Source organism: Asterias amurensis, chromosome 10 (genome assembly GCF_032118995.1).
Source record: "Asterias amurensis chromosome 10, ASM3211899v1".
Lineage (NCBI taxonomy): Eukaryota > Metazoa > Echinodermata > Asteroidea > Forcipulatida > Asteriidae > Asterias > Asterias amurensis.
Window position 1 is genome coordinate 13,654,913 of NC_092657.1, and position 14,894 is coordinate 13,669,806.

Here is a 14,894-nt window from a genome sequence, read left to right on the forward strand (position 1 = left end):
CATCAAGTTGGAATGTTATCAGCGACGGTCAGTAAATGGTGGAATCGCTACCAAACTCAGGGAAATGTGGACGACCTGCCAAGGAGTGGCCGTCCGATGGTGAATTCTGCGCAGAAGAAAGTGAACAAGTCCATCTAGCCTGACATCACTCTCGAGGGATTGCGACGCATCCTGATCAGGAAATGGCAGGGGATTGACCAGGGACAGATCAGAGGTCTCATTGGGAGTATGAGAAGACTACTCCTTGGCGTTCAGGACAGTGATGGAGGACACACTAAGAACTGAGGACAGGATATCAGCAGTTTTAGAGTTAAAGATACGGCAGTAAATTTCATGGTCAAGTAAACGAAACGAGTTTGTGTCTTTTGTCTTGATTTTGTCTGTGTGTGATGCTTACGAGAGTTCCCTTCTGGAATTGGGATGAACAGGGGCTTTTGCAACTTTTGAAATTCGACCTTAAGCCACTCAAGTGCCCATAAAACCACCAAACAACATCGTAGCGGAACACAATAGGTGTCAACATGTGCAGAAATTAACGGTGAATAAAAATGAATAATTATTTTTTTGTATACTATTTTAGGTTCCGATAAATCTGACCATTTGTAAGTGTTTAGATACTTTATTGGTGCAGTTTACATGTTTGTGACTGTGGCGTCATCAGATGTCAAATTAAGGTATTTAAACGCTTTTAGTGAGTTTTTTCTTTGCAGCACAAAATCTTGAAAAGTACATGTACCCAGCCGATTTCATTTATGTTCTTTCCTTTTTTCAGTAAATGACTCGTTAGGCATAAACAATTGACCTTGGGTAACTGCGACCCTAGGTTCAACTTTACTTCCGGGTCAACCAGTTTTGAACTATTTATTGTTATCGAACTCTGCATTTAAGTTAGTATAAAAAAAAATTATTCAAAGATTAATGAGCAAGAGCAACTATACAATTAAAGGTTCTACAAATATAGACAGCTTAATTATAAAGTTTTAAAACTGTACAGATACAACAACTTGAACAATGAATACAACATCATATGCAGATCAGTAAAATTATTGCTGATTGAGCAGCTCAGCTTGGGTGGTGATGCACCTGTTTCTGAAACGGTTTGTCCTACAGTTAAAGGAACACGTTGCCTTGGATCGGACGAGTTGGTCAAAACAAAAGCGTTTGTAACCGTTTTTTTATAAAATGCATATGGTTGGAAAGATGTTTTAAAAGTAGAATACAATGATCCACACAAGTTTGCCTCGAAATTGCGTGGTTTTCCTTCTACTGTGCGAACTAACATGGTCGGCCAATTATGGGAGTCAAAATTTTGACCCCCATAAATGGCCGACGTGTTAGTCGACGAGGTAAAAGGAAAACCACGCAATTTCGAGGCATGTTTGTGTGAATCATTGTATTCTACTTTTACAACATCTTTCTACCCATATGCATTTTATAAAAAACGGTTACAAACGCTTTTCAAAGACCAACTCGACCGATCCAAGGCAACGTGTTCCTTTAACTAGGCGAGTTACAGATCCTCACGAGGATGCCTCAGATGAACTGATATGGTATTTCTGCCTCCAGCTCAAACCCAATGTAGCAAAAACAGTCAGTGATTGTGCACCAGCCATTAGACTGAAAACCACGGTGTAGTCTCCCGTTAGGTCATACATCAATCCTGGTGGGCACAAACAATAAAAAACCACATTACCAAACAATACCAACTGTGGGCAGCCTAAACGTGTTTAAAGAAAACAAAATATGCATTAACTAATAACACAAAATACATAAATTTAGGCTGAAACAAATAGTACACCATTGAACCAAGTGTTAAAGGCAGTGGACACTGTTGGTAACTGTCAAAGACCATTCTTTCCACTTGGTGTATCTCAATATATGCACACAATAACAAACCTGTGAAAATTTGAGCTCAATTGATTTCGTGACCTCAAATTCTAAATCTTATGTATCAAAATCAAATTCTTGGAAAATGACTTATTTCTCGAAAACTACGTCGTTTCAGAGGGAGCCAATTCTCACATCATTTTATACTATCAACCTCTCCCCATTGCTCGTTTACCAAGTAAGGTTTTATGCTAATAATTCTTTTGACTATTAACCAATAATGTCTAGTGCCTTTAACTAATAAGATTGACCGAACAGTGCCACTCAATGTTTACGTGGAAACTATGCTATACGTGTTGGATAAAGCCGTTTGATTCGGAGCTAACATGAGATATTTGTATTTGGTTGTGTTCGATTAGCTTCCCTGGGTCGACCCCGGTCTGCCCTAGCCTTGTCGAAGGCTCTTTACGCAAGCACCGGCCCGCTCTGACTTCACGAAATGCATAGATACTAGACCGCACGGCACATACACTACTTGATACCGCGGGGTCGAAGCATGGCTTTCGAGGTATCAACGAGGTTACAAAACGAGGCCGGATCAGAGCCTTATTTCCTTTGTAAAAGGCTGCTTATGTGTTTATTTACAATTGCGCACGGATTACAGCGCAAATTACGTTTGCTGGAATAGGATGTTGAATATTCATCAGGGCAGATAGACTCTCGTTATGACGTAGTTTGTGTGTGTGCTTATCAATGAGAAAAATGGCGACCTCCTCTCGCGAAGTGCACCCTCGCGATGTGTGAAGCTAGGAAGTTTAAATTTTGCTGCAGGACAAGCTAAAAATAAATGGTTTTCAACCAGAGGAGCTCAAAGCTCTTCGTTGTTTTCTTCTAGGATATGACGTGTTTGTCAACCTGCACAAAGGATTTGGGAAATCAAAAATCTTTCAAGCTGCACCGCGCTAGCTCTGCACCGATTTTCGTCGGTAAGTGAAATCGTCGTAATTAAGGCCGAGTTGTGTGGAGGTGTACGGTCAACGGGTTCTCTATCGACCGTACATTCAGCTTTAGTTTGGCCGGTACGATCACGATGACAATTTTTTAGAACATTCAACAAGGGCTTAGCAATACCAATTTTTAGTTAAAGTTTTAGTTGAAGCTATGATTACCGTTCCCTGTTGGTAATTAAAGAAAACCGTGTTGACATTATTTGTTGAAACAGTCGATAGTAATTTCAAAGTATTTGCGAACATTGAGTGATCGTTCGATTAGCTCTTGTCAGGGGCTCACCCGAGTGATCACCGCGGGGTCGACACAGGGAAGCTAATCGAACGCAGCCTAAAGTGTTTTAACGTGATTACTTATATGACATTTTGAACTTGTGATATTGAGTACATGTCGTTTACAATTAGTTTTAGACTGGTCAATTACCATTGGAATGTTATAAATCATGATGTTTACTAACGTTTTTTTTTTTCAGCAGTCAATGGTTCAACACCATCGGTTTAGTCATACATGGTAAGCCAATCAGTATCCTGTGACACAGTCAATGGTATACGATTAATCATCATTGGTTTGCTCCATGATGTACCACCAATTAACAGTTGCACAGCAATTTGCGAACCACCAATTACCAATTGCACAGCAAAATGGTATACCACTCAAAAGTCCTTGCTACACAAATGGTACATTATGTTTAACAATGAACACTATTGGTTGTGTTATTGTATAACATTTAAATCGGGGCTTTTTCCTTGCATGCCTTGCATTTACCATTAGTAACATCATTTGTAATTTGCAATCATTGGCATGAAAAAAGCAATACCAGATCCAGATTCATCATTCATAATGTTGTTTAACGAGAACTTACTGTGTACTGCTTAAACCATAGACGCATGCAGTTTGAAGAAGATGCTCATGTGTTTGTAGGAAATCGTACTTCTCATTATGCTAATGCAATACGTGTAAACATGAAGGCAATTTACATGTACAAACTGAAACAGTACCATATCTTAAAAAAGGGCAAATTTTGACAGTTTTAGCTAACATGTTAAAATATCAGTGACCCGGTTTTATTAGTTTTGCATCCGCTCATTTGAGAACCATTTTAGTTTTGGACAAGTGATCAACATCAACAATAATTGTTTGCAACAAGATTGTATTGCTCTTTATGGTGTTGGTTTTCAAAAACAGAACGAACGGTTTTCAAAATATAGGTTTTCTCGGTCAACTCGGCAAACGAGCAGCCGATTTCATTTTAATGCGTTCGAATTAAAGCTGTTTTGCCTCTCTAGTTGTTACTGCGTTTCAAGTTCAGAATTCGGCCATTCAATTTCGTTTTGAGTCGAGTCAAGCTCCTTTAGCACTAAGTTAAGTTTAGTGTATCGTCATTCTTTTTCGAGACACACACGCCTAAAGAAGCGACTGCGAATTTGAAGCTGCTTTGATGAATTGTTAAATTGAGTGATTATATTGTTAAATCGAATGACGCAACATTACACTTGACTAATCATAAAACGAAATCGATTGACCCTTTTCAGTAGCATTCGATTTCGCGCGAAATAGAATAGCTTGATGGTTAAATTGGCTGCACTTTTTTTCGAAATTGGCCGAGAAAACCTATATTATGTTGAAATTCAAAAGATGTGATTAAAACAATAAAAAAAAAAAAAAAAAAAATAAAAAAAAAAAAAATAGTTGTTACTGTTCTCTGCAGACGATGAAAAAAAAAAAAAAAACTCACCGGGAAAATACAACAGGAGGAGTTTTGCCAAACCGGACACAAGTCCCAGCCATCCAAATACATGACCCATTTGCTCCTTACCGAATATCTCTTTCACGACAACATCCATAAGTATTGAAGTCACTGGATAAAAGAATCCAAACATGAGTGAATTTGCCACAATCGGCCAATAAGACGTCAACCATGGATCGACAGCATAATAAACTCCAGATAAAAGCAGAGCACCAGCAAGCCATGTGTGTGTGCTGACAGCCTGCACAGATTGAACTAACGGACCAATTAAGAGGCAAGCAAATGTCCTCCCTACTCCATAAGCGATAATGAATTGCGACGCGTCTTCCAGTGTGAATCCTTTAGACACAGTAGTGTACTGCACATAGTATATTATCCATGCAGAGTAGAACAGTTGCCAAACGGAGTAGTTAAGTACAATCAGCAAGAACGATATGGACGAGAACAATCCAAGCTGAAATGTATCTCGAGTAGATGAGAAGATTCTGATAAAATAAGAACATCCAAAGCGGTTGTTTGGTGCCAGTTTGTCTTCCCCTGTGTATTGCTCCTCGTCTGTGTGAGCTGGCTCGTAACCATCTCGACTCCCACTAGCTGCAGGTGGTTTCATCAGAGCTCCAACGACAGCGAGATTTAAGAACCATCCTCCAAGAAGAAGCCATGTTCCCCTCCAGCCGTAGATGTCTAGGAAAAGCTGTATCAAGGGCACAACGAAGAAGGTAAAAGAGCTACCCAGGGTCGACAAACCGTAAGCTGTTGTGATAGACTTACTAAAATAGCTTCCAATTAGATTCTTCGTTATCACGTATGATATGCCAAAAGCTGGTCCTGCAAAATTAAACACAAAAACAATTTAACCATCGTTTAGTACGGAAAGAACAATAACAGCCATTACAAAACAATTTACCAATCTGAAAAACAAAACAAACAAATAAATTGCAACCTATTGCAGTACGCAGTAACTATTATATGTTTTCTTGGTAAATTTGGGCAAATGAGCTGCCATTTTAATCACCAAGCTATTCTCTTTCGTGCGAAATCGAATGCTACTGAAAAGGGTCAATCGACTTCGTTTTATAACTAGTTAAATATAATTGTGCGTCATTCAATTTAGCAATTCATACTAAGGCAGCATTCGAATTCGCAGACGCTAAATTGAACTGTGTGCTGAAGAAACTTAACTCGACTCAAAACTAAATTGAATGGTCGAATTGTGAATTTGAAACTCACTAACAACTGGAGAGGCAAAACAGCTTGAATTAGAACGCATGCAAATTGAATTGACTGCTCATTCGCCGATTTTGACCGATAAAACCTATATTACTCGGTAAAATGTACACACTGAACATTGGTTTACAAGTTTGGAGTAAACTTTGTATGTGGTAAGGAATAAGCTACATGTTGCAGAAAGCTCTGCAATGGTATTAAACAATTGTTGCACGCTGTGGCGGGGTCGATTGCAGTGTATACCCGAGGGGGGAAATTACACCTTAGGCAAAGACGATGGTGCCATCCCCCCCCCCCCCCGAGGTTGTACAAAACCAATGGATCCCAACTAAAGCGTGCAATCAGTTCCGTTGTCATCTTCAAACATTGTTGCGACAGATCATGCATAGTTTATTAAGCGATATAAACATGTCGCCACTGTTCTTTAGAACCCGCATTTGGTTCGTATTGCGCGGGTGTAATTGACCAATGGTGGTTTACCGAGGTAAAACAAACAACATTGATATACCTCGGCAACAAACTGTGAAGTTTGATTGGTCGAGAACAAATCATGTCCCTTGCAACAAATACGCAGGTACCATGACTGCACAGCGCGGTGGGTAACATGAGTGATGCTAACCGGTGTACATCAACTTGATCGTTCCCACCGTTGATCAATTTCAAGCGCTAAGTACGAAATAGCCGCGGGTTCGAGGGAACAGTGAATAATGGTTTTCTTATTTGAACAACTGTTCGTCTGTTATTAAACTATGCATACTCGTCGCAAATTTTGTTTGTAGTTGACAACATAACTTCGAAAAACATAACTTCGACAAAATGAATTATCCATGTGTATTGCAAAAGTTTTGCACCGTGTAATTGGGGTCCATGGGTTTTGTACGCCCTCGGGTTTGAGTGTATTGACACTTGTTTGGTGATGCGAAGGGATGTGGTTTTATTATTTATCTATAAATATACCGTTTGATTACCTAAGCTCAAGCTAAATGGGATGTAACAAGGGGATTCGCTACGATGATTAGAGCCAGCTGTGTAATAATTACCGGTGAATATAGTCAGGATAAAGGTAATTCCATATAGGCTGGATAAGAAGGACGCAGTTATCACGGATATACCAGCAACTAATCCACACACTGTAACCACAGTCCTGGCGCCAAATCTGTCCATTAGAGGCGTTGCTATAACACCTTTGTTATGAAGAAATTGAAGAAACAAAAATAGTTAGCTAATAATAATAATTATTATCATAATAATAACAAGACTTGTAATTTGCACATATCCTCCCTGCTGGGTGTTCAAGGCGCAGTAAAACCAAAAACAAAACAAAAACAAAACACAACACAAAGAAAAACAGACTCAACAAAATTAGTCATTGAAAACTTGTGACATAAGGTAAGTTTTGAGAAGATACTTGAATTTTGCAGTGCAAGTCAAGATCGAAGATTAAGTGGTAGAGAGTTCTAGATGCGTGGCGCGGCTGAATAAAAATACCTATCGCTATTTTGTACACAAAATTTAGGCCTTGAACTTTGCTCCTGATGAGGCCGATGTATGAGGCACCTCTATGGGGTTAAAGAGACACACCGGTCTTCCAGGAATGGAGAAGAATATAGTTGCCCAAAAAAAAAAACGTCAAATTTTGCGTTTTAACGCATAAAAAAAAAAAAAAAAAAAATGGATTATCCATTTTGTTTGGTTCGGATAACCCACGTGACCTTCAGTTTACTTCCAGCCGTATACTAATAAATTAAAAATAAATTAATAAACCAAATTGTCTATTATTTGGTTACAATTATTCATAAATATTTGACAGAGACTATGTATACAGATTACGGGTAAAAACTGTAAATTATTATATAAAAGACGGGGAAGTAAGATTCTCACTAAGAGGGTTCGTGCAATAACGGAATCGTGTTTTACAGCGCCTCGGCATGGTAGCAGTCGGAAAGTAAGCCTTGAGGAATATCACGTACCGCACATACCGTGTCTCGTCGGTGGCTGGAGGTGTAATCCCGGGCGCTATGAACTCCCAGCTTGCGGGTCTTGCCGTGAGCCTGAGGTGGGGGGGGGGGAGCCAGACATCAAAGTACATGTTTGTCATCGTGGGTTTATCAGTCGGTACACCTCGTGTCGATTCCGTTATTTCTTATGGTCGCAACGTTCCATTGTAATGCTATGTTGTGCTTTCATGGCTCCTAATTTAATTTTGTTAGGAGTTTTCAGGTAATTAAAAAAAGATTGATTATGTCAAAACGTAGGACTACTGCATTTGTACATTGAAAGTGTTATTGTGTGAGTAGCTTAATGTTTTATGACAGTGTTATTGTGTGAGTAGCTTAATGTTTTATGAAAACAAAAACGGAGCCCCCGATCGTAAAAAGAACAGGTGAATAAGAGTTTTGTATAAAAGGTTGAACACAAAAATAATGATAAAACAACTCCCTCAAAGCATAATTTTGTCAAAAAATAAAAAACATTGTTTTAATTCTGTGAATGAAGTGTTATGTTTGAGATTGATGAGGTATTACTTGGTTACGTTCCAAGCTACGCAGCTACCGAGCTACGCTTACTTTCCTTCGAGTTACGCTATAATTTTAACACGTACGTTTTCAACCCCGAGTCAAGCTACACTTACGTTCCATACGAACAGCTACGTTTCCTTTCCAAGATACCAGCTACGCTTAAGCCTCGGTCACAACCCACCGTGCGTTTTTGTTATTCCGTACGTGTTTTGGGGAGGCCACGGCCGCCACATTTTTGTAAAAACTCGGAGATGGAGTGGCAGGAGCAGGGAGGGAGTACGTCAATTATGCAATCGTGTCCTGACACGTCGATCGCATTCCAAACGCCTCGATCGCATTCCAAACATCATCTTCATTATTTGCTATACACTTGACAGTTTGATGATATTTTGTTTACAGCAACCATATATAACAACAATATTTATGATTATACACCCCTTAATTGCGTAAACGGTGAGCCGGTGTGTCCCTTTAAATGTAAATAATGTACAGGAACTGTGCCTAGGGTAGCCTTGATCAAGGCTGTGTAATAGTTTGCTTACTTTAATAAAGCTATACATGTACATAACCACAGCCGCACGAATGCGATGGCCGAATGCAATGGAACTCCTGTCCCCGACTGTCTTTAAAGGCAGTGGACACTATTGGTAATTACTCAAAATAATTATAAGCATAAAACCTTTCTTTGTGACAGGTAATTGGGAGAGGCTGGTGGTATAAAACATTGTAAGAAACAGGTCCCTCTGAAGTGCCATAGTTTTCTAAAAAGAAGGAATTGTCCACGAATTTGATTTCGAGACTTCGTCAACTTCGTGTGACAAGGGTGTTTTCTTCTTTCATTATTATCTCGCGACTTTGATGACCGATTGAGCTCAAATTTTACAGGTTATTTTATGCATATGTTGAGATAAACTGTGAAGGCTAGTCTTTGACATTTGCCAATGGTGTATACTGCCTTTAAACAGCACACCACGCCCTCACCCAAGGAAGCACACAAACGCTCGTTGCCACAGTCCCACACACCGCTATATTCCACACACCGCTGTCTCACCCAATCCAAGACCGTGAGCCGTCGGGTCACGGGTTAGGATTGTGGGCGATAGCGGTGTGTGGAATAGCGGTGTGTAAGTGGGGCTGCGTAGGGTGTACAGGCGCTTTGTGTGTGGGTGAGACTGCAGTGTGCTATTCTTTTTAGAGTCAGTCAGGGGACTGGTTGTGTATCGCATTCGGGCGGCTGAGGTTTATCCTTGCTCATTGGTTTTAGCTAGAATAATGTCCTAGGCTATGCCAAGGGAACCACAGAAAAAAAAATAAAAATGCAATTGTTGATAAAGTTCGTTTTGCGTCGCGATAATAACAAACAATTATAACTGTTGATCCAACAATAATCTGGTTACTTTATTTGCTGTTTCAGTCTTATGTTTTGAAGTATTTACCATGTTGGATAAAGGGTGTTTATGCGTCGCGATATTAAACACACACATTTAATGTTGATCCAACTCCAGTATTGTATTGTTTCAGCGCAAAAATTACACGTATTTACAATGCTGGATGAATGTTGTCTTGTTGCGTGATATTAATGGCGTTTGACACTACTGGTATTTACTCAAAACTATTATTAGCAAAATACTTACTTGGTAACGAGTAATGATGAGATATTGGTAGTATAAACAATTGTGAGAAACGGCTCCCTCTTAAGTGACATAATTTTCGAGAAAGAAGTAATTTTTTTCACGAAATTGATTTCGAGACCTTAAAATTAGATGTTTGGGCCTCGAAACCAACCATCTGGAAGCACACAACTTCGTGACAATGGAATTTATAATAATAGAGGTTTTCTCGGTCAATTTCGGAAAATGAGCAGCCAATTTAACCACCAGAATATTCTATTTCGCGCGAAATTGAATGCTACTCAAAAGGGTTATTCGATTTCGTTTCATGATTAGTCAAATGTATTGTTGCGTCATTTGATTTAACAAAATAATAATTCAATTTAACAATTGATCAAAGCAGCATTCAAATCCGCAGACGCTGCTTGAGGTGTGTGTGTACCGAAAAAGAATTACGCTACGCTAAATTGAACAGAGTGCTAAAGGAATTTGACTCGACTCAAAAGGAAATTGAATGGCCGAATTCTGAATTTGAAACGCAGTAACAACTGGAGAGGCAAAACAGCTTTAATTCGAACGCATGGAAATGAAATTGACTGCTCATTTGCCGAATTTGACCGAGAAAACCTATAATAATAAACGGCTTTTATATAGCGCCCTTTACAACCCCAAAGGCTCCCGAGGCGCTTCACAGAGGTTAACAATAATAAGCAGACATTTTTGGAATGTTCGTTAATTCATTATTATCTCGCAACTTCTACGACCAATTTGAGCTCAAATGTTCACATGTTTGTTGTGTTATTTACAATGTTGGATGAATTTTGTTTTTGCAACGGCGACATTAAACACCTAAATTTGATGTTGGTCCAACACCAGTATTGTAACCTGCTTCAACGTAATGTTGCTGACGTATAGATAATGTTGGATAAAGGTTGTTTTTGCGTCGCTGTAAAAAGCAACCTGAAATCAATGTTGATCCAAAGGTCATATATATTATTATTTATTATCTTCTGATTTAAAAGCATTGGACATCGTTGGTAAGTTCTCAAAACAATTGTAAGCCTGGTAACGGGTTATGGGGTGTGTGCCTACAAACGACAGGTTACTCGATGGACCATTGAATATCAAAAGTTAAGTAAAACACAGTATATTAGGCCAGAACCCCAGCGCGACTTAGATATTTGGCAAGTTGTTTTGAATTTATTTTCATTGCCTTCTAACCACTGAGTCGAGTGGAGTGAAAAACATGTTGGTATTTGTTGTTGTCAGATTATTTTGAGTGAGAGGCCCCTACTGCATATATCAATACAGTACAAATGATTTGCGAAACCTTGATCCTCGGGATCAGAAACCAGACTAAAGTATTTGTTCTCGTTGTCGAGTGTTGGTATTTTGTAATATTTTGCTCAAATGGAATTGTGAGTTCAACTTTTGTGCTACAATTCATTGTCAACATTTCTATAGGCTTTTCTCGTGTGATGGGCTGATCAGCTAGTGCGTGGAAGGTATCAAACAGCAGACGAACGGTGTGTGTGCCGCCAGCTGTAACGACATTGCTAAGTCATACAAACACATCTTACCTACCACACAGAGCACAATTCGTTGTAACTACCTTGCCCCAACATTAAATGGAATGTACATGTTTGGTAGTTACTCAAAACAAATATAACTTAAAAACTGACTTGGTAACGAGCATTGGAGAGCTGTTGATAGTGTAACACATTGCGGGAAATTACTCCCTCTGCAGTAACTTAGTTGTTGAGAAAGAGGTAATTTCTAAATAAAATAATCAAATACTTCTAGCTAGAAGTATTTTATTCTTATCTGAAATCACACAAATTCGTCCAACAAGGTTGTTTTTTTCTTACATCATTTCCTCGCAACTTCGATGACGGATGGAGTTCAAATGTTCAAAGGCTTGTTATTTTATTAATATGGTTGGATACATCAAGTGAGAAGACTGGTCTTTGACAATTAACAAACGTGTACCTTCCCTTTAAACCAACGTTGGTCATTGTTGGCTCAACATAAGCGCGATTGTTTAAAGGCTTGAACAATATTGGTAATTGTCAAAGACCAGTCTTCTCAACTGGTGTATCCCAACATGAGCATAATAAACAAACAAGCCTGTGAAAATGTGAGCTCAATTTGTCGTCACTGTTGCGAGAAGATGATAAAAAAACCTTGTTGGAAGAAATTGCGTGCTTAGTTGAATAACAGACTTCTAGCTAGAAGTATTTTATTATTTTAGTGATAAAATAACCTCTTTCTCAAAATCTATACTACTTCAGAAGTTGTCGTTTCTCACATAAATGCTATCAACAGTTAATGGTTATTTTGAGTAATTACCAAACGTGTACCTTTCCCTTAAATGGTAAAACCGATTACTGATGTTTTCGCAAAAATGATTGTTCGACCAAATAACGTCAAACTACAACTTAAAATCAATGTCGCGTAGGCCCTGTGCGTCTAGCGAATTGCTTAAAGCCATTATACACTTTCGGTTAACAGTATTTTTCAAGTCCCACACTTCGTGTATCACATCTTTTAAAATGACAAACCTGTGAAAAACGGTCAATCGGTCAACGGAGTCAGGAGAAAGTAACGGGGAAACCCACCCTTGTTCTACAAGTTTCACCGTGTCGTGACATGTGTTAAAAAGAATCCGTAATTATCGCGACCGATAGTTCATATTGTTTTATTCTGTTTTTTTTTTTTTAAAGTAAGGCATTTCATGAAACAATATTTCAAGAGAAGTCTTTTACCATTACCTTTTGTAAACCCTGTAAATTATTTGTAAATCGGTGAACTTTTATTTCATTTATTTTTTTACCGAAAGTGTATAACGGATTTAAAGGAAAACACAAATTACCAAAAAATATAAACCTAGTCAGACAAGACGAAAACAATCTGCAATTTCAGTTGTACCGCGATGATTTTTTTAATTGATAGGATCACTGTTAAATTTAGTGAAAAATTAAGTTTTGTGGGTAGATCAGAGTGGCAAACAAATTGTTAAAAACATGAAAGAAAAAAAACAGAAGCGTTGTCCGTTATGTTGTTGTTAAAGAAACACGTTGCCTCGGATCGGACCAGTTGGTCTTTGCAAAGCGTTTGACACCGTTTGTTCTGAAATGCATATATGGTTAGAAAGATGTTTTAAAAGTAGAATATAATGATCCACACACGTATCACTCAAAGTTGCAATGGTTTTCATTTTACGTCGCGAACTAACGCGGTCGGCCATATATGGGAGTCAAATTTGTGACTCCAATAAATGACCGAACGGGTTTGTCGACGAGGTAAAACGAAAACCACGCAATTTCGAGGCATATTTGTGTAGATCATTGTATTCTACATTTACAACATCTCTCTTACCATACCGATTTTATAACAAACGGTTACAGAATGCTTTTCGAAGACCAACTCGACCGATCCAAGGCAACGTGTTCCTTTAATGTCTGAGTTTCTTCAATTGTTGCTCAAATTGTGTTAATGTTTGTATTGTTTCAGAGGCTGTGACACTTTGAGTTGTGACCTTTTTCATATTTAAACGCATTGGACGCTATTGAAAATAACTCCAAATAATTATAGGCATAAAACCTTATCCCGGCCTACCCTTGCCGTACCATCAGTAACCATGTTAAACTTACCAGATCCTTCGACCCCCGCATCTACAAAGGCAACCATCCAGCCAATTAACCAAGTCGAAGTGACGAACTGTTCCTGTAGGGTGGGTAACATCATACCTAGGCATTTTACCAAAACATTCCAAGCTAGCCTGCTTGTAAATAAACCCAATACGGCAATCCAACCATGAAGACCACCATCTCGAAAAGTATCAACTGAAGAGATCAAAACGCGTTCAAAACAGCCAGAAACCATCTTAAAATGACCCTAAATAACGTGAATAACTTGTAGGTGAAGATTATGTGGTTGCAGCAACGTTCATGAAGCCTAATAATAACACGACACTACACCTACACTACACGGCACTACTTTACGTTGTAACAAACACTACAGCCAACTGGATGCGCCGTACCAATACACAGTTGCTTTTTTGTGTTAAAGGCAGTGGACAGTATTGGTAATTGTCAAAGAAAAGCCCTTACAGTTGGTGCATCTCAACATATGCATAAAATAACTAACCTGTGAAAATAATAAGAAAACACCCTTGTCACACGAAGTTGTGTGCGTTTAGATGGTTGATTTCCAGACCTCAAGTTCTAAACCTGAGGTCTCGAAATCAAATTCGTGGAAAATTACTTCTTTCTCGAAAACTATAGCACTTCAGAGGTAGCTGTTTCTCACAATGTTTTATAATAATAATAATAACAATAATAATAAGACTTGTAATGCGCACATATCCACCCTGCTGGGTGTTCAAGGCGCAGTAAACCAAAACAAAACAAAACAAAAAACACAACACAAAGAAAAACAGACACAACAAAATTAGTCATTGAAAACCTGTGACATAAGATAAGTTTTGAGAAGAGACTTTAATTTTGCGGTACAAAGACAAGATCGAAGATTAAGTGGTATACCATCAACCTCTCCCTATTGCTCGTCACCAAGTAAGGTTTTATGCTAATAATTATTTTGAGTAACTACCAATAGTGTCCACTACCTTTAAAGCGTTATCCATTACCTAGAGAAAACACATCAGCACGTTAGGCAGCACTCCAATGTACCCAACCCCAAATAATTAACAGCCCCAGCAATGAACCAAACAATTCAGCGGCCCCACATTACACCTACACTACACGGCAATGCTTTACGTTGTAAACAAACAGGCGATCCGAAGCGACCCTCGAGTGCACTTTGCGTTCATTCCTTGGTCTATACCAGCCGTCATTCACTACAAGCTACATACTGGTGCGTTCAAGACCTTCCGTCCCGGAGATGCAAGTCTCTCATAATTCCAAGTTTGTCAGCTAAGTGTCAATTTATCCAATC

General features: G+C 38.8%; 1 protein-coding gene and 1 long non-coding RNA gene across 2 annotated transcripts in view; both read right to left on the minus strand.

Annotated features, from left to right (window-relative positions):
• The window catches only part of LOC139942967 (uncharacterized), a 521,441-nt gene that overhangs the window by 175,501 nt on the left and 331,046 nt on the right, over nt 1-14,894 (minus strand). The gene's annotated exons all lie outside the window — the stretch shown is intronic.
• On the minus strand, nt 1,342-13,823 carry LOC139942958 (monocarboxylate transporter 12-like). The gene is made up of 4 exons (XM_071939782.1): nt 13,592-13,823; nt 6,850-6,993; nt 4,571-5,410; nt 1,342-1,660 (listed from the first exon to the last, which is right to left on the minus strand). Exons 1-4 carry the CDS (start codon nt 13,821-13,823, stop codon nt 1,521-1,523), a joined length of 1,356 nt encoding a protein of 451 aa, XP_071795883.1. The 3' UTR covers nt 1,342-1,520.

Excerpts from the sequence above, each read along its gene's own strand:
- LOC139942958 (XM_071939782.1), bottom strand. The coding sequence starts at position 13,823 with ATGGTTTCTGGCTGTTTTGAACGCGTTTTGATCTCTTCAGTTGATACT. Across the intron at positions 5,411-6,849 it reads TATCCTGACTATATTCACCG|GACCAGCTTTTGGCATATCA; the intron begins GTAATTATTACA and ends TTAATTTTGCAG. Across the intron at positions 1,661-4,570 it reads CCTCCTGTTGTATTTTCCCG|GATTGATGTATGACCTAACG; the intron begins GTGAGTTTTTTT and ends TGTGCCCACCAG.